This window comes from Trachypithecus francoisi, unplaced genomic scaffold, assembly GCF_009764315.1.
Source record: "Trachypithecus francoisi isolate TF-2019V2 unplaced genomic scaffold, Tfra_2.0 Lachesis_group3, whole genome shotgun sequence".
In the NCBI taxonomy this organism is placed as follows: Eukaryota; Metazoa; Chordata; class Mammalia; order Primates; family Cercopithecidae; genus Trachypithecus; species Trachypithecus francoisi.
In genome coordinates, this window is record NW_022681468.1 from 146,565,640 (window position 1) to 146,589,936 (window position 24,297).

General features: G+C 42.5%; 1 protein-coding gene across 2 annotated transcripts in view; it reads left to right on the forward strand.

Moving 5' to 3' along the window:
- Positions 1 to 12,559: 12,559 nt before the first annotated feature.
- Positions 12,560 to 24,297, forward strand: part of TP53BP1 (tumor protein p53 binding protein 1) — a 95,021-nt gene continuing 83,283 nt past the window's right edge. The window contains exons 1-4 of one of the 2 annotated variants that reach the window (XM_033190349.1): positions 12,560 to 12,702; positions 13,283 to 13,467; positions 13,655 to 13,748; positions 13,997 to 14,081. In XM_033190349.1, coding sequence (XP_033046240.1) covers positions 12,696 to 12,702; positions 13,283 to 13,467; positions 13,655 to 13,748; positions 13,997 to 14,081 — 371 coding nt within the window. In that variant the 5' untranslated portion in view covers positions 12,560 to 12,695. The remainder of the gene's footprint in view (positions 12,703 to 13,282; positions 13,468 to 13,654; positions 13,749 to 13,996; positions 14,082 to 24,297) is intronic. The other variant, XM_033190348.1, reaches the window with a different exon arrangement.

Below are 24,297 nucleotides of genomic sequence, written 5' to 3' on the forward strand. Positions count from 1 at the left end.
TTCATTCATTCAATAATATTTATGGCCAGGCATGGTAGGTCACACTTATAATCCCAGCACTTTGGGAGGCCAAAGCAGGAGGATCACTTGAGTCAAAAGGATCACTTGAGGTTGCAGTGAGCTGTGATCATGCCACTGCACTCCAGCTTGGGCAACAGAGCAAGACTCCGCCTCAAAAAAATTTGTTTTAATTTATTGATTGATTTGTAGAGATGGGGTCTTGCTATTTTGCACAGGCTGGTCTTGAACTCCTGGCCTCAAGCAATCCTCCCATCTTGGTCTCCCAAAGCGATGGGATTACAGGCTTTAGCCACCATTCCTGGCCCTCCCGTATACATTAAATTGTCTCTTGATTACCTATAATAACTAATACAATGTAAATGCTATGTAAATAGTTGTATTGTTTGGGAAATAATGACAAGAAAAAAAAAGTCTGTGAATGTTCAGTACAGATGCAACCATCCTTTTTTTTCTGAATATTTTCAATTCATGGTTGGTTGAATCCACAGATGCAGAATCCCCATATAGGGAAGGCTGACTATATTTTAAAACACTACAAAGAAGAATCAGGAGAAGGCAGGGCGAGACTTCAGACTGAGATGTAAGCCTGATATCTGTGGAAGGAGAGAGGGAAGGAAGGAGGATTGGAAAGGAAGAACCTTATCCTACTTATCTAAGAAAGTTTTGGCTATGCCAAGGAAGAGTCCTTAAACCAGAGGCACCTGTTAAAGAAATCTTGCATCTTAACAGGAATGGGCCTGCCGTTGTATTCCTGCTGTGCTTAACCATTGGCTAGGATCAGCCTGTGGGAAACATGGCCTTAATGCAAATGTGATGGTAGAGCCAGAAGGGCAGCAGGTGGAGCCATCATTTAATTATGCTCTCTGTAAGCACATATCAGTGGTGCATTTTCTTTCTTTCTTTCTTTCTTTCTTTCTTTCTCTTTCTTTCTTTCTTTCTTTCTTTCTTTCTTTCTTTCTTTTTCTTTCTTTCTTTCTTTCTTTCTTTCTTTTTTTCTTTCTTTCTTCTTTCTTTCTTTCTTCTCTCTCTCTCCTTCCTTCCTTCCTTCCTTCCTTTCCTTCTTTCTTTTTTTTTTTTGGAAATGGAGTTTTGCTCTTGTTGCCCAGGCTGGAGTGCAATGGTGTGATCTCGGCTCACTGCAACCTCTGCCTCCCGGATTCAAGCAATTCTCCTGCCTCAGCCTCCCAAGTAGCTGGAATTACAGGCACCGGCCACCATGCCCGGCTAATTTTTTTGTATTTTTAGTAGAAACAGGGTTTTGCCATGTTGGCCAGACTGATCTTGAAATCCTGACCTCAGGTAATGCACCTGCCTCGGGCTCCCAAAGTGTTGGGATTACAGGCATGAGCCACTGTGCCCCAGCCCAGTGGTGCATTTTCATGGTTGCCACAGTACATACTGCATGGATACGTTTATCTGAAATTCTAGAATGGGCAAGACTAATCTACAATGACAGAAAGCAGATAAATGATTGCCTAGGGCTGCGAATTGATTGCAAAGGGCACAAGGGAACTTTTCGGGTGATTGAAATGTTCTATATTTGATTGGGGTCATAGCTACACACACCTGCGCATGCACGTGCACAAATGGATGCATGTGTATGCATCCATTTATTGAACTCATCAAACTCTACACTTAAAATGGGCCCAATTATGACTGGGCATGTTGCTTATGCCTGTAATCCCAGCACTTTGGGAGGCCAAGGCGGGTGGATCACCTGCGGTCAGGAGTTCAAGACCATCCTGGCCAACATGGTGAAACCTCATCTCTACTAAAAATACAAAAAAAATTAGCTGGGTACGGTGGCATGTGCCTGTAATCCCAGCTACTCTTGGGGCTGAGGCAGGAGAATCACTTGAGCCTGGAAGGGGGAGGTTGCAGTGAGCCAAGATTGCGCCATTGCACTCCAGCCTAGGCGACAGAGCAAGACTCTGTCTCCAAAAAAAAAAAAAAAAAAAAAGGGCCCAATTTTAATTGTACGTAAATGATATATAAAGTTGACTAAAAAACACAAGATAGGCTGGGCATGGTGGCTCATGCATGTAATTCCAGCACTTTTGGAGGCCAAGGTGGGCAGATTGCTTGAGGCCAGGAGTTCAAGACCAGCCTGGCCAACATGACAAAACTTCGTCTCTACTAAAAACACAAAAATTAGCTGGGGTTGGTGGTGTGTGCCTGTAATCCCAGCTACTCGGGAGGCTGAGATACAAGAATCGCTTGAACCCAGGAGACAGAGGTTGTAGTGAGCTGAGATTGTGCCATCGCACTCCAACTGGGGTGACAAAGTGAGATTCTTCCTCAAGAAAAAAAACAAACAGCTGGGCATGGTGGCTCACGCCTGTAATACCAACACTTTGGGAGGCCAAGGTGGGTGGATCATGAGGACAGAAGATCGAGACCATTCTGGCTAACATGGTAAAACCCCGTCTCTACTAAAAATGACACACACAAAAATATAGCTGGGTGTGGTGGCGGGCACCTGTAGTCCCAGCTACTTGGGAGGCTGAGGCAGGAGAATGGTGTGAACCCAGGAGGCGGAGCTTGCAGTAAGCCGAGATCGCACTACTGCACTCCAGCCTGGGCGACAGGGCGAGACTCTGTCTCAAAAAAAAAAAAAAAAAAAAAACAAGCATGAGATATCACTTCACACTGACAAACCAAATGTTAGTGAGAATGTGGAGCACCTGAAACTCTAATATGTTGTTAGTGGAAGTATAAAATTATACAATAATTTTATTTATTTATTTTTAATTTTTTTAGAGACAGAGTCTCGCTCTGTTGCCCAGGCTGGAGTACAGTGGTGCGATCATAGCTCACTGCAACCTTGAACTCCTGGGCTCAAGTGATCTTCCCACCTCAGCCTCCCTAGTAGCTGGTACTACAGGCTGGTGCCACCATGCTTGACTAATTTTTAAAACATTTTTTTGTAGAGATAAGGCCTCCCTATATTGCCCAGGCTGGTCTTGAACTTCTGGGTCAAGCGAACCTCCCACCTCAGCCTCCCAAAATGTTGGGATTACAGGCATGAGCTACTGCACGTGGCCTACAGTCATTTTCAAAAACTATTTTTGGCAGTTTCTTATAAAGTGAAAGGAACACACATCCTATGTCCCAGCAGTTCCACTGCTAGTTATCTACCCAAGATAAATGAAAACAAACATTCACAAAATGAATTGTTTATAAATGTTCATAGCAGCTTTATTTATGATAGTCTAAAACAACCCAAATATGCAGTAATAGGAGAATTAATAAAACAAATTGTGGTACATACAATTGAATGTTGCTGAGCAATGAAAAAGAATGAAGTACTGATGCATGTAGCAATATGCAAAATATTGAGCAAAAGAAGCTGGACACAAAAGACCACATACTGTGTGATTCCATTTATATAAAATAGTATCACAGGCAAAATTAATCTATCATCATAGAAGTTACAATATGAGGCCAGGCGCGGTGGCTCAAGCCTGTAATCCCAGCACTTTGGGAGGCCGAGATGGGCGGATCACGAGGTCAGGAGTTCGAGACCATCCTGGCTAACATGGTGAAACCCCGTCTCTACTAAAAATACAAAAAACTAGCTGGGCGAAGTGGCGGGCGCCTGTAGTCCCAGCTACTCAGGAGGCTGAGGCAGGAGAATGGCGTAAACCCGGGAGGCGGAGCTTGCAGTGAGCTGAGATCCGGCCACTGCACTCCAGCCTGGGCGACAGAGCGAGACTGCGTCTCAAAAAAAAAAAAAAGAAGTTACAATATGAATGCCTTGTGGAATAGGGATTGACTGGAAGGGACCATGAGTGACTCTCTGGAGCGATGAAAATGTTCTGTATATTGATTGATATGTAGGTTTCATGGCTGCATACATTGGTCAGAGCTCATCAAATTATTGGCCAAGCACAGTGGCCTATGCCTGTGATCCCAGCATTTTGGGAGGTCAAGGTGGGAGGATTGCTTGAGCCCAAAAGTTCGAGACCTGCCTGGGCAACATAGTGAAACCCCATCTCTACAAAAGAAAGAAAAATTAGCCAGGTGTGGTGGTGCATGCCTGTAGTTCCAGCCCCAGGGAGACAGCTGGGAGGATCACTTCAGCCCAGGAGCTGAGCCCAGGAGTTCAAGGCTGTGGTGAGCTATGACCGAGCCATTGCACTCTAGCCTGGGCCACAGAGCAAGACCCTGTCTCTTAAAAAAAAAAAAAAATTACACAATTAAGAGCTATGGATTTCACTGTATTTAAATTTTACCTCAATAAAAAAATCAGTCACTAAAAATAAAAAACAAAATGAAAGACACAAGCCTAACTATTGAATTGGTAGTATTGTTTTAAATGATTTTAAAATACAGTAATTTAACTTTATATATATATATGTTTTTTAGACAGACTCTCACTGTCACCCAGGCTGGTGTGCAGCGGCATGATTACTGCTCACTGCAGACCTGACCTCCTGAGCTCAAGTGATCCTCCTGCATTGGCCTCCCAAAGTTCTGGGATGTGAGCCACCATGCCTGGCCTGTTCATTTTCTTTGGGTGTGTTGATGATGTTCTTATGTTTAAAATATTCTCTTTTATTTTATTTTATTTCTTTGAGACAAGAGTCTCACTCTGTTGCCCAGGCTGGAGTGCAGTGGTGCGATCTCTGCTCACTGCAACCTCCACCTCCCAGGTTCAAGCGATTCTCTTGCCTCAGCCTCCCAAGTAACTGGGACCACTGGTGCCCACCACCATGCCTGGCTAATTTTTGCGTTTTTTTTTTGAGACAGAGTCTCACTCTGTCGCCCAGGCTGGAGTGCAGTGGCCGGATCTCAGCTCACTGCAAGCTCCGCCTCCTGGGTTCATGCCATTCTCCTGCCTCAGCCTCCCAAGTAGCTGGGACTACAGGCGCCCACCACCATGATCAGCTAATTTTTTTGTGTTTTTAGTAGAGACTGGGTCTCACCATGTTAGTCAGGATGGTCTCGATCTCCTGACCTCATGATCTGCCTGCCTCGGCCTCCCAAAGTGCTGGGATTACAGGCGTGAGCCACCACGCCGGGCCTAATTTTTGTGTTTTTAGTAGAGATGGGGTTTCACGATGTTGGCCAGGCTGATCTTAAACTCCTGACCTCAGGTGGTCCACCCACCTCAGCCTCCCAAAGTGCTGGGATTATAAGTGTGAGCCACCAAGCCTGGCCTAAAATATTCTGTATATTTTAGACACAGAAGTATTTATGAATAAAATTATATGATGTATAGGATTTGTTTAGAAATCAGTTTGGAGGAAGTGGGTGGATATAGATGAAATAATATTCAGCATTTGTTGGAAAAAAACAAAAGAAAAACAACAAAAGAAGATTGAGCATTTGTTGATAATTGTTGAAGGTGGATTATATAAGTACATAGCTTTAAAATTTTTCTCTATTAATAAAAAGATAGTCTCTTCAAGCCTTTTGTTATAAGCAACCAGAAGGGTGAAGTTGCCATCAACTGAGATGGGGAAGGCTGCAGGTGGAGTAGGCTTGGTAGAAGAGAGGAGTTCAATTTTAAGCATGTTGAATTTGAGATGTCAGTTGGACATCAAAATGAAGATATTGAATAGGCAGCTAGATATATAAATTTGTAATTTGAGAGAGAAGTGTGGGTCAAAGATATAGTTAGGAGTCATTGGCATATAGATTGTATTTATAGCAATGTGACTGGATAAAATCAAGAAAGGAGTGAGAGTAAATAGAACTTAGAACATAGTAAGTGCTCAAGAAGTATTCATTATAACCACTTGACGAAAATTCTTTCAATTTCTGTCTCACAATGCCTACAGAACTTTTATTGTATCTTGTACTATCATTATTTGTATGTCTTATCTCCTTCCTAGATTGTAAATTCTTTGAAGCTAGAAACTAGATATTACTCATCCTTATACACTGCTCTCTCTCCACCACCACCATGGAGCCAAAATGGTACCTTGCATTTAAGTGAATTGAAATTAATAAATGCACCTGAGTTTGTGAAGAAATTTTTGGTCAGTTTTATGGCTTTTCTGACTTGCTCTGACTCTGGGTTCTTGAGACTCTGTGTGATGTGCTTATATGTGAGTAGAGTCAAGATGCATTACTGTTATTCTTGCCACTAGTTAGTTAGCACACTAGCTCTGTACAGCCCAGATCAGCCTTTGAGACCTAGCTCTACTGAAGACACTACAGAAGGCATATGCTCAGAGTAGAGTGGGAAAGGGCAATAATGACATAGGAAGTAGGATCCAAGAGTAGGCACTGTGTTCATGCAATGTTACTTTTACTTTATTATTTATTTATTGTTTTAAATTTTATTTTAGGTTCAGGGGTACATGTGCAGGTTTGTTAAATAGGTAAGTTGCATTATCACGGGGTTTGGTGTACAGATTATTTTGCTACCCAGGTAACAAGCATAGTAACTGATAGTTTTTGATTCTCACCCTCCTCCCCCCTCCCCACCAAGTAGGCCCCAGAGTCTGTTGTTCGCTTCTTTGTACGTAGACATTACTTTATGTACACACACTACCTCAGAATATGAGTAACCATTTCATAGCTCAGCCACTAGGACACAGTGGCGTCCTTGTCCACGGAAGGCTTCTCTTACATTCTTTTTAGATTTCTCGGCCCCAGAACATAAAAACTCCTTTCTTCCTATTGAAACTTAAGAGTTTAGGAATAACTGTTTTTTTTTGTTTGTTTGTTTTTTGTTGTTGTTTTTTAATTTGCAAAATGAACTTTTCTCTCACCTTCTATCACTCTGGGTCTGATTTCTGGCAGTTTCCATAGTCTCTAAATATATTCCTTCTCTTGTCCTCATGCTGTTCCTATGTTAGGTACAGGTTAACTTTTCTCTAGTTTTGCTTAGTACCAAACTGCCCAGCTCCAATCTTGGATAATTTAGTACCACTCTCTTTCTTTGTTTTTTATTTGATAACCACAGTATAATTATCAAGATCAGGAATATAATATTGATTTGTTACTAATCTACAGACTTTATTCAGATATCAACAGTGCTCCCATTAGAATTATTTATAGAAGAAAGGAAACCAAGTTCTTGTCCAGGATTCAGTTCTGAATCATCTGTTGCATATCATGGTTTTGTTTTTATGGTCTTCTCAAATCTAGAACATTTCTTGAGACTTTCATTGTCATTCTTGACCTTGGCAGCACTTCTCTCTCACGTTCTCTCTCTTTGGAGAATATGGGCCGTTTATCTGTAGAGCACCCATTAATGTGGGTTTATCTGATATTTTCTCATGATCAGATTCAGATTATATATTTTTGGCAGGAATACAATTAAAGTGTGATATATCCTCACAGCATCATATCAAGTGACACAGATAGCTTTTTGTCCCTTTACTGGTATATTAACTGAGATTAGTTGGTTGAGTTGGTGAATACCAGGCTTCTTCACTGCAAATTTACCACTTTTCTCTTTGTAATAATTCAGTACATTTCAGGGAGATACTTTGAGATCATGTATATACCCTCTTTCACCATATTATGAGTTTTAGTATTGATATTTATTTTGAATCATCTTTATTGTGAAATATAGCACATATAAAGTGAATAAAATAAAATATAAATGTACAAATTTATGAATTATAAATAGTATACCTGTGTAATGCCTCTGGTAATAAAAAGTAGAACATTTCCAAGCACCTCACATGCCTTTTAATGAATTACAACCCCACTGTTCCCTATAAAATTAACCATACATTCTGACTTTTATTGCAATCCTGTTATTACAATTTTTTATGATCTAAGTATGCATCTTTAAATATTAAAGTTTAGTCTCATTGAAAAACTTGTTTACTGTAGTAAAATACACATAAATGTACCATTATAATCATTTTTAAGTGTATGGTTCAATGGCATTAAGTACATTTACATTGTTGTACAACCATTACCGCCATTCATCTCCAGAACTTTTTCATCTTCCCAAACTGAAGCTCTGTAAATCATTAAACAATAAATTCCCTTTCCTCTCTCCTCCTAGCTCCTGGCAGCCACCATTCTACTTTCTCTCTTTCTGAATTTGCCTACTCTAGGTACCTCATATAAATAGAATCGCACAATATTTGTTCTTTTGTGTCTGGCTTATTTCACTTAGCATAATGTTTTCAAGGTTCATCTGTGTTGAGCATGTTCGTATCACTCTCGATTTTCATTCTATAGTACTGGCTTTCAGGACGTTAGCAATTGGAAAGAAAGCTGAGATGGTGGAGGAGAGCCAGGATTTACCAAGTCACAGGATGAATTTTGAGGAGGGAATGGCAACAGCATCAGACACTACAGACGTCAAAGATAATGAGGTAATTTGTTGTTGTTGTTTTTTGAGACAGAGTCTCGCTCTGTAGCCCAGGCTGGAGTGCAGCGGCGCGATCTCGGCTCACTGCAGCCTCCGCCTCCCAAGTTCGAGTGATTCTTCCACTTCAGCCTCCTGAGTAGCTGGGAATACAGGTGCATACTACCATTGTATTGTTAGTAGAGACAGGGGTGTTCACCATGCTGGCCAGGCTAGTCTTGAACTCCTGAGCTCAAGCAATCAGCCTCCCTTGGCCTCCCAAAGTACTGAGATTACTTGAGCTACCACGCCTGGCTGATAATGAGGTAATTTGACAAGAAAATTTTAGAACCAGTTATTAGCATGTTTTGAGTAACTACTTTGTGTCTGGCATTAGATTTATGGAGGTTGAAGCCAGACTGCAAACATAGAGAAGTAGAGTGGAGAGGAGTTGCTACTTGGATGTGAAGATTTGATTACTTCTATACAAAGAGGGGAGAGGCTGGGCGCCATGGCTCATGCCTGTAATCCCAGCACTTTGGGAGGCCGAGGCGGGCAGATCATCTGAGGCCAGGAGTTTGAGATCAGCTTGACCAACATGGAGAAACCCTGTCTCTACTAAAAATACAAAATTAGCTGGGTGTGGTGGTGCATGCCTGTAATCCCAGCTACTCAGGAGGCTGAGGCAGGAGAATCACTTGAACCCAGGAGGCGGGGTTGCGGTGAGCGGAGATTGCACCATTGCACTCCAGCCTGGGCAAGAGGAGTGAAACTCCGTCTCAAAAATGATAATAATAATAATAATAATAAAGGAATATATGGTTGTTTTCCTATCATTAAATTTGGCACTTGTCAAGTCTCCTCAGTAGAGTACTCTGCCACTGAGCTCCAAAACTATGAGTTTCCATAAGATCATGAAGCAACTTTAAAGGTTGGTGGAATACCTGTGAGGGAAGAATAAGGTGGCTAGGGTTCTTTTGCTAGAAGTCTTTGAGGAGGCTTCAGAAAAATACTAAGTCATATAGCATTTAGACTTGTTGTTTGATTGTTTGACATTTATTATAGAATTATAGGACCAAATGAGATGATCCCAACTTAATGACATCTATTTAGGTTTTAAAGATAGCAGTTAAAGACAATATGAGAGGAAATGACTTTAAATTATATAATAAAGGATTTAGGTTAGAAGATTAGGATTAGAAGAAAAATTTCTGACAGTGAGGTTTGTTAAACTTTAAAGCAAGTTAACATAAGATCTGTTGAGTCTTCTTCTCTGGGAGGGTTTTAGAAGTAAGTTAGATTTCTCTGTCTAAGGTGGTTTAGAAAAAGATGTTACCTTTAGATAGGTAAAGGTGCTGTTGGTCCTTTGCAGTCTAGGAGTCAATAAAGGCCTTTGACTCATCTAGCTGCAATCAGTCACAGCTTCCATGGGTGACCATTCTGCCTGTAGTTTCTGTTTTTCCTGGATAATTTAATGATTAATTTAATTGCCATACTGCCTAACAAGGAATTAATAGTTTTTCTTAACAGTTTTTTAAAGACTCTTGTTTAGTAATGCGAATGGCTCACTCATGTATTTATCTATCTATTTTTAGTCAGGTTGAGGTTTTTAGGTTTTTATTTTTATTTTATTTTATTATTATTATTTTTTTGAGACGGGGTCTTGCTCTGTTGCCCAGGCTGGAGTGCAGTGGCGTGATCTTGGCTCACTGCAAGCTCCGCCTCCTGGGTTCACGCCATTCTCGTGCTTCAGCCTCCTGAGTAGCTGGGACTACAGGCACCCGCCACCACGCATGACTAATTTTTTGTATTTTTAGTAGAGATGGGGTTTCACCGTGTTAGCCAGGGTGGTCTTGATCTCCTGACCTTGTGATCTGCCCGCCTCGGCCTCCCAAAGTGCTGGGATTACAGGCGTGAACCACCACGCCCGGCTTTTTTTTTTTTTTTTTTTGAGATGGAGTCTCGCTCTGTTGCCCCAGCTGGAGTGCAGTGGCGCGATCTCGGCTCACTGTAACCTCCACCTCCAGGGTTCAAGCAATTCTCCTGCCTCAGCCTCCTGAGTAGCTGGGACTACAGGACCCCACCACTACGCCCAGCTGATTTTTTGTATTTTTAGTAGAGGCGGGGTTTCACCGTGTTAGCCAGGATGGTCTGGATCTCCTGACCTTATGATCTGCCCGCCTCGTCCTCCCAAAATACTGGGATTACAGGTGTGAGCCACTGTGCCTGGCGGTTTTTAGGTTTTTATTATTGTTGTTTGTTTCAGACAGGGTCTCACTCTCTTGCCCAGGCTGGAGCACAGTGTTCCAGTCTTGGCTCATTGCAACCTCTGCCTCCTAGTTCAGGAGATGCTCTCACCTCAGCCTCCTGAGTAGCTGGGACTACAGGCACATGCCACCACACCCAGCTAATTTTTTTTTCGTATATTTTTTAGAGATGGGGTTTCGCCATGTTGCCCAGGCTGGTCTCAAATTCCTGGGCTCAAGCAATCCACCTGCGTCTGCCTCCCAAAGCGCTGGGATTACAGGTGTAAGCCACTGCACCCAGCCATTTTATGAGTTCTGACAAACCAACTTGTCTTGTAATCAAAGAGATCTGTTTATTTGTGTTTCACTTGTGGAGGAAGCAGAAGCAGGCTGGAGAAGAAAAGCAAAAAAATGGTGACTTTGGGGGATTTTTATGGGACTCAAGGTCATGATTTACTCATAACAGGACCTGGTTGGTTGTGCCCTCTCAAATAGAGCAGATGAACTCACTTTGTCCATCTAGTGTAGTTAGTATTGATCTAACCTGGTCTTTAAGTATTAGATTTGTTTAGTCACTGGTTTTCTGCAGCTTTAGGAGTGGAGTATGAAAACAGTCAATTATAAATGATTTTAAGATTAAGAAGTGAGATGCGTCTCTGTGTGGTCCATTTCATTTTAGCTCCACTAATAAAACATTCTGGGGACCATAATTATATTCCAGTTATAGCAGTAATAGATTCTAGATTTTTCAGGACAGTTTCAAGGAGTCAGTCCTTTTGTTCCCATAAGTAACATGTATTCAGACCACATGTCTTGATTTTGGTTTGGAGAATATGATCACTGTAATTTATAGCAGCAGTGAGAAGATTGGTGGGAAGCTCTACTTCAGCTTTGCCTATATCAAGTGCTGAATAGGGCATTTCTGGAAATGGAGAATCATGGTTGGGCTGTGCTGAAATAAATCTGAGCCTGGGGTAGAAAGAGAAAACTGCTTTCTATTGAATGCCTACTGTGTATATGTTTGGCACTGTGCTAGGTGCTTTCCCTATTGACAGCTGCTCTGGCTAGACTTATATCCTGGATCCAACCGCCACTTAAATAACATACCCCCACCCATCAACAACAACAACAAAAAAACAAACACATATGCCTCATGGGGCTTAGTTCATTAAGACTCGTCACAGCTGCCACACCCTCTTTAAGACCCTGGCACCATAATTAGGATAATAGAATCTCTGGGCTTGGAGCTATCTTTGAGGGCATCTAGTTAGAAGGGGTGGCAGCTGTTCTCTTTACCATGGAGTTTGAGAATGACACTGCTCAATTCTGTCAATGGGAGGTGCAAAATATGTCTGGGGCTGTAGTCTCTGTAGGCAGTTCCACAAAAGATAAGGCAACGATAAACAAATGTGAAGCTTGAAATACGTCCTAGGCTGAAAAGGGCAATGGGAAGAAATATGGCTTACTGGAGCCCTCATACAATGTAAAAACAAACAAAAACTAAAAACGCCCTGGCAGAGACGTAATGTCAGGCCCCTGGATTCAGGGTAGAGGCCCATAAAAGGGATCCTCATTGACACAGGTTAACCCCGTGTCAAAGAAGAGTCTCTTCTCTTCTTTTCAGCAGCTCTGAAATACTAGCCGTCCTCAAGCCGCTTCTTCTTTGCCCTGTTATGAGAAAGCTGGGAAACTCTCTCCTTTTCCAGGAAAGAGGGTGAGGGACGGGGATTAAGGGGCATGGGACGAGAAAAAGCAGGTAGAGGTTCTGAAATGTCTGAGTACTGGTAAATGCAATCGTCCTGGAAGCAGGGAGGGTATTTTACGCCCTCTCAAGGTCCCTTCGGTTCAAGGATACCGTCATTCTCCGGCTCTACTGAAGGGGAGGGCCTGCAACGTCCATGCTGCCATGGAAACGCGCCGCCGTGTTCCTTTTTCTTACGTGGGGCGGAGCACTCTGCCTCAGCTACCTATCATCCACGGGAGTTCTTGAGTGGCGGGCAGCGGCAGCGAATGGACGATCCGATATTGTGTGACGTGACGGGAAAGGGGGAGTTCGGGGCCGGTGGCGGCGGTGGCGACAGCGGAGACCGGGGGATCGATCTGGAGGGACTTGGGGAGCGTGCAGAGACCTCTAGCTCGAGCGCGAGGGACCTCCCGCCGGGATGCCTGGTACTGTTTGGAGAGAAATGGGAGTGCAGTGGGCTCTGAAAGCCTGGATTTCGGGTCTGAAAGGATGGCTGACCGGAGGGGGCGGGGTGGCAAGCATGGCGGCGGTGACGGGGAAGGGGTTGGAGGGCCCTAAGGAGGGGGTGGGGAAATGGTAGCTAAGAAGGCTTGGTGGTCGTGAGGAAAGCTGAAAGGCTGTGGGGCCTCTGGCGAACAGATTTTAGAAAACAGTCTTTTGGGGGGAGGTAGAGGCGCCAGAAGGACGTCGGGCGGGGGGGAGGGGGGTGGAAAAAGGGGCGGGGAGAGAAGAGGTTAGGAAGGAGGGGAAAGGGTGTCTACGAGAAGGTGATGAAAAAGACAGTGGGAGGAATAGGAAGGCTTATTGTAAATAACGAGGAACGGGGGCTTGGTAAGCATGATAGGAAAGTGCTTGCAGCAATTATAAATATAATATTCTAATTGTCGGATTCCTGAACTGGTCCCGTTTCCCAGCTCTTGTACTTCCGCCCCATTATTTAGGTTTAGACTGCGTGAGCAAGGCTAGTAGGTTACACGGAACTGATCTTTTGTTATTCCATTCCAGGGGAGCAGATGGACCCTACTGGAAGTCAGTTGGATTCAGATTTCTCTCAGCAAGATACTCCTTGCCTGATAATTGAAGATTCTCAGCCTGAAAGCCAGGTTCTAGAAGATGATTCTGGTTCTCACTTCAGTATGCTATCTCGACACCTTCCTAATCTTCAGACGCACAAAGAAAATACTGTATTGGTGAGTGATACCTTGTTTGAAAATGATTGAGCAGATTTTTTTTAAAAAACCAAAAACAACCAGCAAACGTAAGTATTTAGAAGATCATTATCTTCTCAATAAAGTTGATTGGAAAAATTGTTCACAGTAGGTTTCATTTTGAACTATTTCATATATAATGGGGATATTTTGTATGTGTATTTTTTAGGATGTTGTGTCCAATGCTGAACAAACAGCTGGAGAAGAACGAGGAGACAGTAATATTGGGTTCAATGAACATTTGAAAGAAAACAAGGTTGCAGGTGAGATGTTTAAAGCTATCGGTCCCCTTTGCATTTTTTGGGTGCTCTTGTTGGAGCTGGGTGAATTTAAACTTCATGTGGTTGTGCTGAATGTATGTAAGGAAGCCTACTGGGGTATCTGCATAGTAGTCACTCAAAAGTTGATGTGCTAGTGTCACTGATTAGATTGGTTTTGTCTGTATTCCTGATTTTGTATTAAAGTTTGGTGGTAAATGTCTTTTGTGCTAATATCCAGTAACTTTTTTCAGACCCTGTGGATTCTTCTAACTTGGACACATGTGGTTCCATCAGTCAGGTCATTGAGCAGTTACCTCAGCCAAACAGGACAAGCAGGTATACAGTGTTTGAAGGGGTTTATTTAAGTGTATTATCAAATTTATTCTTTTCTCTGTACCTGTTGCCTCATCCCGAGGATAAAATCTTTTTCTTGTGGATTAGGAAGTGGGACTTGAGGGTTGTATTAGACAGTATTGTATTAGTACTGATAGCTGGAAACTCTTTTGTGACGGTAATAACAATTTTTATACCTACATTATTCAAATCATGATCTGTCTTGTGCATGTGAAACAAAATAAGCATTCCTCCTAGTAGAAAAAAAATTACTGAAAAGTATTTAGGGGCCAGGCCCGGTGGCTCATGCCTGTAATCCCAGCCGTTCAAGAGGCCAAGGCCAATGGATCACTTGAGGTCAGGAGTTTGAGACCAGCCTGGCCAACATGGTGAAACCCCATCTCTACTAAAAACACAAAAATTAGCTGGGCCTGGTGGCGCATGCTTGTAATCCCAGCTATTCAGGAGGCTGAGGCAGGAGAATCACTTGAACTCGGGAGGTGGAGGTTGCAGTAAGCTGAGATTGTGCCACTGTACTTCAGCCTGAGTGACAGAGCGAGAGTCTGTCTCAGAAAAAAAAAAAAATTTAGGAGTATTATCAGAACTATCAGGCACGTTTTCCATCTGTCAACCGAAGTAACCCACCAGTTTTAGATCTAGAATGTTTAATTCATACCCTAAACAGGATTCAATTTTTACCGTGTCTTATGCATATTTTTATAGTATCTATTTTTTGAGTTCATCCTCTGTGTTAGGTCCTGTATTGGACATTTGGCATATAGTATAATGTTATTTAATCCTATTCTTAAAGCAGCTGTACAATGAAGACATTGTTATTACTTCCATCTTATAGAGGGGAAAATTGATGGGCAAAGGAATTAGATAACTTGCTCTAGAGTACATTGCTAGTAAGTGACAGAGCTGGGCTTTGAACCTGGTCCTTATGACTCTAATGCCTCCTCTTTCTTTCTAACTAGTCAGTGCTTCTCAGTCGTCTGCCCCAATACTTCTAAGGTCCAAGGAGAATGTAGAGAACATCTGGAGTTTTGGGGTGGTAGAAAGGGGAGGTGGTTAGAGAGGAGAATGTTAGCTCGAGATGGTTAAAGACTGTTGCTTTTTCTTTTCTTTTTTTTTTTTTTTTTTTGAGACGGAGTCTCGCTCTGTCGCCCAGGCTGGAGTGCAGTGGCCGGATCTCAGCTCACTGCAAACTCTGCCTCCCGGGTTCATGCCATTCTCCTGCCTTAGCCTCCCGAGTAGCTGGGACTACAGGCGCCCGCCACCTCGTCCGGCTAGGTTTTTTTTGTATTTTTTAGTAGAGACGGGGTTTCACTGTGTTAGCCAGGATGGTCTCGATCTCCTGACCTCGTGATCCGCCCGTCTCGGCCTCCCAAAGTGCTGGGATTACAAGCTTGAGCCACCGCGCCCGGCCAAGACTATTGTTTTTTCTTAAAACGAAATGGTTTTTGGCTGGGCGCAGTGGCTCATGCCTGTAATCCCAGCACTTTAGGAGGCTCAGGCAAGAGGATCACTTGAGCCCAGGAGTTTGAGATCAGCCTGGGGAGCCTAGTGAGACCTTATCTCTACAGAAGAGGAAAAAAAAAGGGCTGGGCACGGTAGCTCACACCTGTAATCCCAGCACTTCGGGAGACTGAGGTGGGCAGATCACCCGAGGTTAGGAGTTTGATACCAGTCTGGTCAACATGATGAAACCCAGTGTCTATTAAAAATACAAAAATTAGCCGGGTGTGGTGGTGGGAACCTGTAATACCAGCCACTCAGGAGGCTGAGGCAGGAGAATCACTTGAACCTGGGAAGCAGAGGTTGTAGTGAGCCAAGATCGCGCCTCTGCACTCCAGCCTGGGTGACAGAGCGAGACTCTGTCTCAAAATAAAATAAAATAAAATATTTAAAAAAAATTAGCAGGGCATGGTGGTGCATGCCTGTAGCCCCACCTATTCAGGAGGCTGAGATAGAAGGATCACTTGAGCCTGGAGGATTGAGGCTGCAGTGAGCCATGATTGTGCCACTGCACTCCAGCCTGGTTGACAGAATGAGACCCTGTCTCAAAAAGAAAAGCTTTTTTGGAAGTGTGTTTTATTTTACACTCTGTGTTTATTTGTACGTATTTTTTTTTCCTCGCAAATCAAGTAAAATAAATGCTATAGAACAACCTGCAAACCGATGGGCTCATTGTGGACTGCAGAAGTGTTTTATTTGGCCTACATAAGTGGTAAAATGTTAATATATTTGAATTAATTGATAGAATTTTAAAATGGGGAAATTTCTCATAAAGCTTAGATTTCTAGCTTCTGGCATTTCTTGTCTCTATTGGCAACAGTTGGCTGGAGTTATGAGTAGCAGTCAACCTCTGCTTATATGGCGCATTAGTGCTATGATTTGCCATAGTCACTAAATTCACTATTGTACTTGGACACTGAGGCCAGGTGTTCTTTTGTTGTTTATCATTGTGCTTGTGCTTTTGTTCTTACACCCAGCTACTTCACTCATCTGTGTTACCTTGCTTTGATTTCTGTGGGCATTTAAGTTTATGGTACCTCTTTAGGAACACGTGCCAGGCTTATCTATGTTTTTGTGGCTCAGCATCCTGGTTTGAGCCAGTGGGGACAGGAAGTATGCACATCCCTCATTATGAATGAAGCAGTGCTGTTTGAGAAGTTTCATGCTACTTCTTCTCATGTTAAATAAGTGTGCAGGCACTGTGGCATGTGCTTTAAAGGGGCTTTTGCCATTGAGGAGCTTATAATTTAATAGGAGAGACATGTTAAATGAGTCGTTACATCAATAGCTATTCCATTACCACTGTGATCATTGCAAAGAGGAGAAAATATATATATAACCTAATCTGAAGGATAAGGGAGCACCTCTTTGTGGAATACAATCTAAACAATAAATATGAATTTGATAGGCATAGTTGAAGGGCTTGGGAGGGCATAGTTGAAGGGCTGCAGATTTCTATGTGCAGTATGCAAGGAGGAGCTTTCCAGACAGAATGAACTGTGTGTGCATAGGCCGTGAAGGTGGAAAGAATTTGGAGTTGATTCCAAAAGAATAAAATCCCTTCAAAACCCTTTTCTTTTTTTAAGATGGAGTCCCACTCTTGTTCCCCAGGCTCGAGTGCAATGGTGTGACCTTGGGTCACTGCAACCTCTACCTCCCAGATTCAAGCGACTCTCTTGCCTCTGCCTCCTGAGTAGCTGGGATTACAGGTGCCCACCACTACTGCTGGCTAATGTTTGTGTTTTTAGTAGAGATGGGGTTTCCCCATGTTGGCCAGGCTGGTCTTGAACTCTTGACCTCAAGTGATCCACTTGCCTCAGTCTCCCAAAGTGCTGGGATTACAGGTGTGAGCCACCTTGCCTGGCCAAATCCACCAAATTTATTCACATTTCCTGTTTTACTTTGTGTGTGTGTGTGTGTGCATGTGTGTATTAAGTTTTACATAGTTTTATCACCTGTGTAGGTTTGTATATGCACCACTACAGTCAAGATACAGTTCTAACACCACAAGGATGCTTATTGTTGCCCTTTTATAGCCACCCCTACCTCCCTCTTTTGCACCCATACCCCTGGCAACCATTAATCCATTCTTCATGTGTAAAATGTCATTTCAAAATATTATGTAAAATGGGATCATACAGTGTGTAACCTTTAGTGATTGGCTTTTTTTTTTTTTTTTGAGGCAGAGCCTTACTCTGTTGCCCAGGTTGGAGTGCAGTGGCAAGGTCATGGTTAGTGCAGCCTCCACCTCCTGGGCTCAAGCAATCCTCCCGTCTCAGCCTCGCAAGTAGCTGAGACGACAGGCACATGCCACCACACCCAACTAATTTTTTAACTTTTTGTAGAGATGGGGTTTTGCTGTGTTGCCCAGGCTGGTCTCCAACGCCTGGGCTCAAGCGATCCTCCTGTCTCATCCTCCCAGAGTGCAGGGATTACAGGTATGAGCCACTATGCCCATCCCTGGGATTGGCTTTTTCAATCAGCATAACTTTTGGAGATCCATCCATGTGTTTGCATGTATCAGTAGTTCATTTTTATTGCTGAGTAGTCTTCCATGCCGTGGATGTACCGCAGTTTGTTTAACCATTCGTCGATTGAAGGACATCTGGGTTTTTTTTTTTTCTTGTTTTTGACTACTATGAAGAAGCTGTTATAAACATTTATGAACAGGTTTTTCTTTTCTTTTTTCTTTTTTCTTTTTTTTTGAGGTGGAGTCTTGCTCTGTCGCCCAGGCTGGAATGCAATCTCAGCTCACTGCAACGTCTACTCCCGGGTTTAAGTGATTCTTCAGCCTCAGCATCCCGAGTAGCTGGGACTACAGCTGCGCATCACCACGCCTGGCTAATTTTTGTATTTTTAGTAGAGACGGGATTTTACCATGTTGACCAGACTGGTCTTGAACTCCTGACCTCAGGTGATCTGCCTGCCTCGGCCTCCCAAAGTGCTGGGATTATAGGTGTGAGTCACTGCGCCCGGCCATATGTACAGGTTTTTATGTGAACGTAAGTCTTCATTTCTCTAGGATAAATGCCCAGATTTGCAATTGCTGGGTCATGGTAGTTGCATGTTTGTTTTTTTAAGAAACTGCCAAACTTTTCTAGAGTGGCCATACTGTTTTGTAGTCCCACGAGCAATGTATGAGTGATCTAATTTTTTTTCATCCTCACTGGCATTTGGTGTTTTCACTATTTTTTATTTTAGCCATTACAAGTCTGTAGTGATACCTCATTGTTGTTTCAATTTGCATTTCCCTAATGGCTAATGATGGTGAGGATCTTTTCACGTGCTTACTTGCTGCCTGTCATTTTCTTCAGGGAAATGTCTGTTCATATTTTTTGCCCATTTTGGGCAAATTGGATTTTTTTTTTACTGTTGTGTTTTGAGAGTTCTTTATGTATTCTAGATACTAGTCTTTTGTAGAATATGTATTTTGCAAATATTTTCTCCCACTCTATCCTTTCTCTTCATAGGGTTTTTCATGGAGCAATTTTTAATTTTGGTGAGAGCTGTTAAATATTTTTAACATAATAATATAAGTCATTTACTTTAAAAAGGGCTTATAGGCTGGGCGCAGTGGCTCAAGCCTATGATTTCAGCACTTTGGGAGGCCAAGGCAGGTAGATCACTTGAGCTCGGGAGTTTGAGACCAGCCTGGGCAATATGGTGAAATCCTGTCTTTACCAAAAATACAAAAAAATTAGCTGGGGCATGGTGGCACACATCTGTGGTTCCAGCTACTCAGGAGGCTGAGGTGGGAGGATCGCTTGAGCTTGGGAAGCAGAGGTTGCAGTGAGCCGTGATCGCACCACTGTACTCTAGCCTGGGCGGCATAGTGAGAACCTGCCTCAAAAATAAATAAATAAATAAGTATAATAAAAAGGGCTTATAATGAAAAGCAGAGAGTCCTTCCTTACCCTTGCTCCCTTTTCACAAAGGCAACTCTCTTTAACTGTTTATGGTTTTACTTCTTTGGGAGGTTATCTTCCTACCTCTAATACTATTGTAAAACTATAAATATGTTTTATATGTAAAGTAATACTTTTGTATTGTCGTTTCTTGCTTTATCAGATTAAGACAGTTGAGTTCTGATAATGAAAGATGGGATAACTCAGCAACACCCTCCCAATTTTTTTGTTTTGTTTTGTTTTAAGACCAAGTTTCGCTCTTGTTGCCCAGGCAGGAGTGCAATGGCATGATCTCGGCTCACTGCAACATCTGCTTCCCAGGTTCAAGTGATTCTCCTGCCTCAGCCTCCCGGGTAGCTGGGATTACAGGCGTGCGCCACCATGCCCGGCTAATTTTGTATTTTTAGTAGAGATGGGGTTTCTCCATGTTGGTCAGGTAGGTCTTGAACTCCTGACCTCAGGTGATCCACCCTGCTCGGCCTCCCAAAGTACTGGGATTACAGGCGTGAGCAACCGCACCGGCCCTCCCAATTTTTTTGTTTTGTTTTGTTTTAAGACCAAGTTTCGCTCTTGTTGCCCAGGCAGGAGTGCAATGGCATGATCTCGGCTCACTGCAACATCTGCTTCCCAGGTTCAAGTGATTCTCCTGCCTCAGCCTCCCGGGTAGCTGGGATTACAGGCGTGCGCCACCATGCCCGGCTAATTTTGTATTTTTAGTAGAGATGGGGTTTCTCCATGTTGGTCAGGTAGGTCTTGAACTCCTGACCTCAGGTGATCCACCCTGCTCGGCCTCCCAAAGTACTGGGATTACAGGCGTGAGCAACCGCACCGGCCCTCCCAATTTTTTTTTTTTGTTTTCGCCTTCTCGGTTTTTGATGATAAATATTTTAATTCTTCTACTGGCTCCGTTTATACCTCTAAATAATATATTTAAACCTTTGTTTTCTCTTTCCATCAACTTTAGACAGTGGAGAAAAGTTTAACTTCAATACTGTTTTTTGTCTTAATCTGGATTATTCCATCTTTTTCTGATTCATCTAATGGTTCTACAAAATTTTTTTGAGTATTTTCTGTTTTGTTTTTTGAGATGGAGTCTTGCTTTGTTGCCCAGGCTGGAGTGCAGTGGTACCATCTCGGCTCACTGCAACCTCCACCTCCTGGGTTCAAGTGATTCTTGTCCCTCGGCCTCCCTAGTAGCTGGGATTACAGGCGAGTGCCACCATGTCTGGCTGATTTTTGTATTTTTAGTAGAGACGGGGTTTCACCATGTTGGCCAGGCTGGTCTCGAACTCCTGACCTCAAATGATCTGCCCATCTCGGCCTCCCAAAGTACTTTCTATTGAGTATTTTGTGTGTGCCAGGTGTTCTTGGATTTGGGGGGTACAAAGTGATCAGAAGAAATAAAAATCCTAGACCGTAATGTAGCTTACATTCTTATGTAGGGTATGGCAATATATGATAAATAAGTAAAATATGTAGTATGTTAGATGCTGATAAGGGCTGAAGAGATCAATATAGCAGAGAAGGAGAGAGGAAGCAACAAAGGAGTTGCAAGTTTATATAGGGTGTCTAGGGAGTGCTTCATTGATAGGACATTTGATTAAAAAGCTAAGTGAGGCCAAGGCAGGAGGATCTCTTGAGCCCAGGAGTTTGAGAGCAGCCTGGACAGCACAGTGAGACCCTGTCTCTACAAAAAATATAGAGTAAACCAGGCATGGTAGTGTGCACCTGTGATCCCAGCTACATGGGAGGCTGAGGTAGGAGGATCACTTGAGCCTGGGAGGTTGAGACTGTAGTGAACCATGATTGCTTCACTGCACTCTAGCCTGGGTGACAGAGTGAGACCATATCTTAAAAAAAAAAAATAGTCTAAAGTGAGTAAGTGTATTTGTTGTTACCTGGGATAAGTGTGATCATGGAGAATGGCAAGTGCAAAGACCCTGAGGCATGAGTGTACCTGGAATATGTGAGAAATAGCAAGGAAGTTAGTGTGGCTGTAGTGGAGTGACTAAGAGAAGTGAGAGAAGAGGTCAGAGAAGTCAAAAGGGAACCAGATTATGTAAGGCATTGTGAGGAATTTGGCTCTTATTTTTAGTGAGATAGGAGGACATTTAAGGGTTTTGAGCAAGGGAATGACATGATCTGATTTAGATTTTTAACAGAATCGCTCTGGCTGGCTAATTAAGAATAGACTGAAAGGAGGACAAGGCTAGAGGCAGGAAAACCAACCAGGAAACTATTGACATAATTTAGCAAAATGTGATAGTGGCTGGACCAGGGTTGAAGCAGATGAAGAATGGTGAGATTCCGAGTATTTGAAAAGAGGATTCAAAGATAGATCAGATGTGGAGTGTGAGAGACAAGAAGGAAGTAATAATTATTCCAGGTTTGTTTTGCTTTGAGTAGCTGGGACTACAGATACATGCCACTGTGCCTGGCAGATTCCAAGTTTTTGATTTGAGCAACTAGAGTAATGGAATGGCAATTAAGATGGAGAAGACTGCAGCAGGGGAAGTTCAGTTTTAAACATGTGAAACATTGTGCTATCTTTTCAACAGCCAGTTGGATGTGTTGAAGAGGTTATTGGACAAAGAGGCCTGGAGCTCGGGGGAAAAGTCTAGGCTGGAGATTTAAATTGCAGACTCATAAGCAGATAGATAGTATTCTAAACCATGAGTCTGGATGAGGTCATTAAGTGGGTGAATGCAGCTAGAAAAGAGGTCCTAGGTCTCACGGAGCCTGCCAGCATTTAGAGACCAGGGACATGAGGTAAAAACATCAAAAGAAACTAAGAAGAGCTCAAAGCGTGTGTGTTGTTTTGTGCTGTCCTTCATTGCTTCTTTTCTACCATTTGCAATATTTGCTCTTGAACTTTCTTTCCCTGTGTTTCCCAAGGTCATTTCTTTGGTCCTTCCAGTTATATAGATAATGTTCTATTTAGTTCTTGTACAAATCTTTACTTAGTCTTCTTTCACTTGCTTGGGTCACGGTTCCCAACTTTGCAAATTTATGTTTTCACCTCTTTTATGTTTATTAAAGTTATGCCTAACGCTCTTTTTATGAAATATTAATTGCATAGAAAGTTGCAGGGAAGCAAAGATGGCATCTGTAATCCTGCCACCCAGAGGCTAATTGCTGTAAACATTTTGGCATCTTTTCTCTCTTTTTTTGTTCATTTGATTTATATGGTTGACATCATGTGGAAAGTAAAAGTATATGTTTGCTGATGTTTTGCTTAAAAACATGAACATTTTCCCCATGACAATTAAAACTTAACATATTCCACAGATTTTTTATTTTGAAAGTTTAAGCCCACAGAAGAAATGAAAGAGTATACATTTGTTCTGTGTGTTGTACTTTTTTGGGGGGGATGAATTGTTTAAAACTATGTTGCAGACATCAGATTTCTCCTTAATATGATGTCCCCTTATTCTGTATAATTGTAGTACCATTATCACACTTAAATAATTCCGTAATATCTAATTATACGGTTCAGATTTTCCCAGTTGTCTCAAAGATGTCTGTTATCTTGTTTTATTGATTGGTTGGTTGATTGGATCTAAGATCCAAATTCAGGTTCACATTTTGTATTTGATTGTTTCACGCTTTTTTTTTTTTTTTGGAGATAGACTCTTTCTCTGTTGCCCAGGCTGGAGTGCAGTGGGGCAGTCTCGGCTTACTGCAACCTCCACCTCCTGGGTTCAAGCGATTCTCCTGCTTCAGCCTCCCAGGTAGCTGGGACTACAGGCACGTGCCACCACACTGGTTAATTTTTTTTTTTTTTTTTTTTTGAGATGGAGTCTCACTCTATCGCCCAGGCTGGAGTGCAGTGTCATGATCTCGGCTCACTGCAACCTTCGATTCCTGGGTTCAAGTGATTCTCCTGCGTCAGCCTCCCCAGTAGCTGAGACTACAGGTGCGTGCCACCATGCCTGGCTAATTTTTTGTATTTTTAATAGAGACAAGGTTTCACCATCTTGGCCAGGATGGTCTCGATCTCCTGACCTTGTGATCCACCTGCCTCGGTCTCCCAAAGTGCTGGGATTACAGGTGTGAGCCACCGCGCCCAGCCTAATTTTCGTATTTTTGGTAGAGACAGGGTTGCACCATGTTGGCCATGCTGGTTTTGAACTACTAACCTTGAGTAGTCCATCCACTTTGGCCTCCCGAAGTGCTGGGATTACAGAGATGAGCCACTGCATCTGGCCCTGTTTCATACATTTTTAATGGTGATATAATATTTTATTAATATGTTATAAATTTAATCATTTCCTTAATGCTGAACTTAATAGGTTGTTTCTTAATAACAGTAGACTTTTAGAAATAAGCTTTCAAAGGATTGTTCCATATTTCAAATTATTTCTTACAATAGAAATTATCAGAATTACTAAGTATGTGTGTTTTTAAAGGTTTGATGCATATTTCCAAATGATTCTCCAGAAAGTATTTGTTTATCTATACTCATTAGACGTGTATGGTGATGCTTATTTCATGTTAGTTTGAGTAACACTGAATAGTAATACAGGATTAAAAATCTGTTTTTTCTAATTTAATTAGCAACAGATGGTTTCTCTGATTTCTTTACATGTTTAAAGATACTTGGCCGGGTGCAGGGGCTCACATCTGTAATCGCAGCACTTTGGGAGGCCGAGGCAGGTGGATCACCTGAGGTCGGGAGTTCAAGACCAGCCTGACCAATGTGGTTAAACACTGTGTCTACTAAAAATACAAAATCAGCCGAGCGTGGTGGTACACGCCTGTAATCCCAGCTACTCGGGAGGCTGAGGCAGGAGAAT